At 37.3% G+C, this 7,015-nt stretch overlaps 1 protein-coding gene across 1 annotated transcript; it reads left to right on the top strand.

The window, feature by feature from the left end:
* The first annotated feature begins 1,702 nt into the window (after positions 1–1,702).
* On the top strand, positions 1,703–4,207 carry LOC121248031 (pentatricopeptide repeat-containing protein At4g02750-like). The gene has a single exon (XM_041146385.1). The coding sequence runs from the start codon at positions 1,872–1,874 to the stop codon at positions 4,089–4,091; it is 2,220 nt and encodes a 739-aa protein (XP_041002319.1). The 5' UTR covers positions 1,703–1,871; the 3' UTR covers positions 4,092–4,207.
* Positions 4,208–7,015: the final 2,808 nt, after the last annotated feature.

A 7,015-nucleotide genomic window follows, 5' to 3' on the forward strand; every position in this document is an offset into this window, starting at 1 on the left:
ATGGAAACAATTAGCAGTATCTATGGTGAGACCTCTACTCGAGCTGAGTGTGACCCTTGTTGGAAAGAATTGTGGGATTTACCTGTTGCTAACTCTGTCAAGAATTTCATGTGGAGAGCTATTTCAAACTCACTCCCAACTAAGTTGAATCTTTATAAAAGGAAGGTGATTGAGAACAACTTATGTCCTATCTGTCTATTAGAACCTGAGTCAACTGGGCACATTTTATGGGCATGTCCTGTTGCTATGGATGTTTGGTTGATGGGTGATAAGACCTTGCAGAAAATGTCTGTTATTGATGTTGACTTCGCTCAGATTTTTAAGCAGGTGCTTGACAAGTTGCAAGGGAGAGATCTTGCTTGTTTTGCTTATGTGGCTCGTTCTTTATGGCACATAAGGAATTCCTTAATTCATCAAGGGCAGTTTACTTCACCCTCCTTTTTGTTCCAGCATGCAGTCAATGAATGTGATCTATATCAGCAAGCTATGGAGACCACCACTTGTCACCTTGTCTCAGTTTCAAATGTTGCTGTTCAATGGGAAAGACCACCTGAGGGGTTTATGAAAATCAACTAGGATATTGCAGTATAGAAACAAGCCAATAGAATTGGCATTGGCATTGTGCTTAGAGATTGGGAAGGGTATGTAATACTAAGCTTGATGAAGCCTATGTCTTTTGTTCAAATGCTGATATGGCTTAAGCAAGGGGCTGTTCGAAGCAGTTAAGTTATGCAAGGACCTTGGCTTGCTTGAGTGCTTATTTGAGGGAGATTCTTCAAATGTTGTGTCTGCAATACATAATCAGAGAGACCTTGATTACTGCAACAATCCTATCATAGCAGACATTATACAACTGTTGGAGGGTACTGATTGGAGGGTAAGACATGTCAAGAGGAGTGGCAACCAAGTAGCACATGAGCTCGCAAGGGTAGCAATGCTATTAGATGAAGAAAGAATTGATGTTGATTCTATTTGTTCTTCTATTTCTGATATTGTAATGGTTGATTACCAACATTATTCATAAATAGATCATGATTACTTCTATTTCAAAAAAAAAAGTACTATCACTATATAATACTATAGTATATAGTAATACTAATACTAGTATTAGTATAACTATCAGTGATATAGTTATACTGATAGTTATACTAATACTATTATATAGTTATATTAAATTAAAATCACTATAACAAATACTAATATATAGTTATATTAATCAGTAATCACTATAACTTTAACTAATATTTATACTAATACTAATATTGTTATACTAAATCACTATTAACTAATACTAATATATAGTTATACTAATACTAATACTATTATATAATTATACTAATCACTGATTCACTATAACTAAATCACTATAATTATATATAGTATTAATATCACTATGGCTATATCATTATGACCATATATTATTGTATAGTATTAATATCACTATTAAAATAGTGTATAATATTAGTAATAATTTAGTATCAATGTATTATTTTATTAAAACTAAAAAATCAGATTGAATCGGACTGGAACAGATAAACCGGAGGTATCGGTTTAGAAGGATAAACCATGCGTAATCAATTTTCAAAAATATAAAATCAGTACATACCAATTCGATCTTAAATTTTATCCAAAACCGAACCGGTTACACCAGTACGTTTATAAACGTTATACATTTTACCCGACTATTGACGAGTCAGCGCAATATGCAAAAGAAACATTATAAACCCGAACAAGTAGGAAGAGAGCTAATCGTACATTGTAGGCCTTTAGCATCTAGCGTCTACCAAATTCAACTAGCAAACATTGGTTTTGCATGAGGCCGAATTTTTCTGCGACTACCCAAGGGTTGTATATTAAAACCGCGAGGATCTATGAGGCTCAGATTGATAGGTGAAAAAGAAAGCCTTGTGTTTAAGCAGAATCTGAAGATTACCCGATTCGGGAAATCGGGCCGGATTGAAGAAGCCATTAAAGTTTTCTCACAGATGCCACTAAAGAATGTTGTTAGCTACAACTCCATGATATCTGCTTATTGCAAGAATGGCAGAACGAGTGACGCACGCCGATTGTTCGATGAAATGTCTCATAGAAACTTGATTTCATGGAACTCTATGATAGCCGGTTATTTGCATAGTGGTAATGTTGAAGAAGCCTCTGAGCTATTTGATAAAATGCCTAAAAGAGACCTCTTTTCCTGGTCTTTAATGATAACTTGCCATACACGTAATAAGGAGCTTGAAAAGGCCAGAAAATTGTTTGATTTGCTTCCTGATAAGCGAGACACAGTTTGTTGGAATGCTATGATTGCTGGTTACGCGAAGAACAGGCAGTTTGATGACGCCAAGAAATTGCTTGATGAAATGCCAGTCAGAAATTTAGTTTCATGGAATTCAATGCTAGCTGGCTATACCCAGAATGCAGAGATGCATTTGGCGTTGCGGTTTTTTGAGGAAATGGATGAGAAGAATGTGGTTTCATGGAATTTGATTTTGGATGGGTTTGTTCAGGTGGGTGATTTGAACTCTGCTTGGCAGTTGTTTGAAAAGATTCCAGACCCAAATATGGTTTCATGGGTTACAATGCTCTGTGGGTTTGCACGAAATGGTAAGCTTGTTGAGGCTAGGAGACTTTTTGATCAGATGCCATGTAGAAATGTCGTCTCTTGGAATGCAATGATTGCAGCATATGTTCAAAACTGCCAAATTGATGAGGCTACTAAGCTATTTAAGGTAATGCCAGAGAGGGATTCTGTGTCATGGACTACAATGGTTAATGGGTTTGTTCGTGTTGGTAAGATTGGTGAAGCAAGGGAATATCTTGACCGAATGCCTTACAAAAACATAGCAGCCCAAACCGCAATGATCTCTGGATATGTACAAAATAGAATGATAGCTGAAGCTAGTCAAATATTCAGTCAGATTGACACCTGTGATACTGTTTGCTGGAACACGATGATTAAAGGCTATGTTCAGTGTGGGAGAATGGATGATGCTGTGTGTATTTTTAGAAAAATGGATAATAAGGACATGGTTTCATGGAACATTATGATTGTTGGTTATGCTCAAGTTGGACAAATGGATGAAGCGTTTAACATATTCAAGGAGATGGGTGAAAGGAATATTGTTTCTTGGAATTCTCTGATTACAGGTTTCACCCAAAATGGGTTATATTTGGATGCACTAAAGAGTTACATGTTGATGGAGAAGGAAGGAATAAGATCGGATCAATCAACTTTTGCATGTGGACTAAGTGCATGTGCCAATCTTGCAGCTTTGCAAGTTGGGAAGCAACTTCACAATATGATTGTAAAAAATGGTTTTGTGAATGATTTATTTGTCAGTAATGCTCTGATCACCATGTATGCTAAAAGCGGAAGGATCTTTGCTGCTGAGATTTTCTTCAGAGATATGAATTTTGTTGACATTGTTTCTTGGAATTCCTTGATAGCTGGGTTTGCTTTGAATGGGTATGGCCAAAAGGCTGTCAAGCTGTTTCAAGAGATGCTGGTTAATGGACCAGTTCCTGACCAAGCCACCTTTGTTGGAGTGTTGTCTGCGTGTAGTCATGCTGGCCTCATCGATTGTGGTTTGGAATTGTTCAAAAGCATGACTGAAGTATACGGTGTTGAACCTTTATCTGAGCACTACGCATGTGTGGTAGACTTGCTTGGCCGAGCAGGAAGACTAGAAGAGGCCTTTAACTTGGTGAGAGGAATGAAGATCAATGCCAATTCTGGAATATGGGGTTCACTCCTAGGAGCTTCCCGGGTACTCCATAATCTAGAACTTGGTAGACTTGCTGCTGAGAAGCTCTTAGAACTTGAACCTTATAAAACTTCAAATTATGTGCTCTTGTCACATATGCATGCTGAGGCTGGTCGTTGGGAGGAGGTTGAGAGAGTCAGGCTATCAATGAAAAAGAGTAGAGCAGAGAAGCATACAGGCTGCAGCTGGATAGAAATCAGAAATCAAATACTTGCTTTTGTAACGGATAATCAAGTGCAGCCTAGGACAGCAGAGATATGTAATACATTAAAGGGTTTAACAGCAGTTATGAGAAACCCAGGTGCCTTATCTGATTTCAGATATTGACTCGACATTTTTGGTTGAAATGACTGTAGCATCGACTGACACATTTTTCCAACATGAGTATTAGAGCAATGATGGCATCCTGTACATTATGGGATATATGCAATCTTTTTCTTGTATTAATTATTTCACAAGTGACCGATCAAAAAAAATTATTTCACGAGTGTACATGTGTACATGAAACCTTTGGGGCTGTTTATATAGTTGTGTTCTGAGGTCACTTTGCGTTTATTAGTTTTCATGAGCCTCAACAATGTCTTCGCCCAGTTTTTTGCAGCCACCAGGCAACTCATGCCTTGCAGGATCATAGTCCAAGTTTTTCTAATATCCTCTGTGGAAGATGATTGCTTAGGTCAGTTCTACCTTGACACCTTTTCCTTACTGGTAAGGAAAATAGCATGTTGAAGTTCTATGAAGTACCTCGTTTTCTTATGGATTTTTCAGTAAAAGAATGTATCTCTGTTTGTGGCAATGTAGTTTATTATACGCACGCTCACAATTTGCCTTGTAAACATAGAAAGAAGAAAAGCTTAAAGTGTGTCAGCTGTCCTTATCACCAATTGATGAATTCATGTAACTATAATTCATGTTAGCATATCGAATACCAACTGCTCTCCCTACTGCCACTCATGAAAGCTTGGAATTCCACTATGTTGTTAAACCATAAGTATAGCAAATACATTGATGGGATAACTGCCTTTTCCTTTTGTTCTCTTGATGGAGATTTTATTCGGTTCTAATTATATTACTTTTTGGAGTAATTACATCGGAAAGTTGTGAAGTCTAAATTGCACCCTAAACTACCAATTAGTATACCTTCCATTGAAATCTGTACGTTCAAATTATATAACATTACCTACTTTTGAATCATTTTAACAGTCATATTTTAATCAAGGATGCAGATGAAACTTAAAGTAGTTTAGTGTAGGTCTTATAGCATTTTGTTGTTTTATAGTGCGCATATCAAGATGAACGGTAGTTTGAGAGTGCAAAGTGTAATTTCCCCTCATTTTATCTTTTGCAATGCTAATTTTGAATTGCTCACATATGCTGGATATTATTAGTGCTTCACTCTTGCATCATATAGACAATTACAAAAAAGAATTAATTCAAATAATAGTTGGAGTGTTTTCGGCTGCGAAAATAGTACTTAGGAAAGATCATCTTTTGCTAGAATTATGAGATAGTTCAAATACTATTTGAGATCTTTATATCTTTTACTTGGAGTTACAATTTTGTGAAAGAATCCTTACATCACGACCTAGATTTTTTTTATTGTCACAAAGGTGCTCGCCTGGTGGCAAGCACATTCTCTCTCCACATTTGTCTTTGGAGTGTTGAGCTCTTTGCTTCCTGTAGGGCCCGCCTAGGGTACAAGCACTTTACTTCTATTTTACTCGTCTAGGAGCGAACACTTTAGATCTCGTAGTGAGCATGTGGTAATGAGCACTTTTCTTTTGGTATTGCTCGCTAGGTGGCGATTACTTTGTTTCCCATAGTACTCGCATAGTGGCGAGCACTTTGCTCAAGTTATTGCTCGCCTATAGCTTGTAACACTCCGCCTAATTATCTATTAGGATTAACCCTTAATCTCCTTTAGAATGAGCTTATAATATTATATTTTTGTTCTTTACAATTTTTTTTAGCATAAGAGTTATTATTTATTTTTGGGAGTAAGGTTTATTTTACTCATTAAACTATGACACTTAGTGTCATTAGTGGTTAAGCTTAAGGGTTAAGAATGGTTGGTTTAGGAAGTAAGCCCATTATGCTACACTTAAAGCCCTTAAACCTTTAGAATGGCCAAGACTTGAACAAAGGCTTATAAGAGTTTAAGTCTTGGTGGGTTAGCCTTAGAAAGGTTTGGCCCAAGTGTGAAGGAAGCATAAGGCATTTAGGGCCTAATTTGGTGTTAGCATTGACCCATGACCCATTTATGATAAGGCAAGTCTTTCAAGTCCCATTTTTGTGGATTTTAAGGCCTCTCATGACCTCTTAAAATCTGGAACCGAGGCCTCCCATCAACCCACACCCAAATCCCATAAACCATGCAACTCATTCTCATGGACTTTTTAAGCCCAACAAGGTCCAAAGCATTGTCTTGCATTTTTACACTTCTATTTGAAGCCTATATACACCATACCATTGTTTTCCTTCAGCCCAAGTTGTACCCCACGACCCTAAGGACTTCTTTGGACCCAAATTAAGTTTTGAACTTGGGTTAAGAGCATGGATCAAACTCTACATGATTAGTAATCTCTAAAACCATGTTTTAAGCTTAATTTTCTTTTTAATTATTTCTCACCTTTTTTATCTGAAATTTTCTTATTTTATTATTCAATTTCATTATTTATAGATCATATTAGAACCCTAGATAACCTCCACACATGTCATTAAGGGCAAAGACATATCAATGTCCAAAACCACCAATCGGCCCCTTAATACATCACTTGGTGCATTATACCAATCCAGCCCCTAGTCCATGCCAATTTCATTCTTTCTTCAAGGGTATTTTTGTCTTTTAACACCTCACATTATCCCGTAGTTCAGTTTGAGTGTTGGACCTTTTTGCCCCAAGGAAACTAAGTCAAAGAAGCCAATTGATTCCATTGGAGGCCTAGTTGAAGCCAAACCAAATGGCTTGTGTTTTGGTTGCACTTCTGCACATGGTTGAGCCACCATCACATGCCACCTCCCTTATCCTTCAATCCCCAAGAGCCACTCCAGTCATCATGGTAAACCTTGACCCAAAGCCACCCCAAATAAAATCAAAACCGATTGGCTTTTGTGCAAAACATCACTCAGCAACCACCCTCATTTCACCCTCTTCTTTGAGCTGTACATATATCATCACATAGAAGCCAACCCTCCACCTTCTACCACCTGGAAAATCCTTCAAGGAGTGTCCTGATAACTACACAAATTAG

This window comes from Juglans microcarpa x Juglans regia, chromosome 2D (genome assembly GCF_004785595.1).
Source record: "Juglans microcarpa x Juglans regia isolate MS1-56 chromosome 2D, Jm3101_v1.0, whole genome shotgun sequence".
NCBI lineage: Eukaryota > Viridiplantae > Streptophyta > Magnoliopsida > Fagales > Juglandaceae > Juglans > Juglans microcarpa x Juglans regia.

What these genes read in the sequence shown, in the direction of transcription:
- LOC121248031 (XM_041146385.1), top strand. Translation starts at nt 1,872, where the DNA reads ATGAGGCTCAGATTGATAGGTGAAAAAGAAAGCCTTGTGTTTAAGCAG.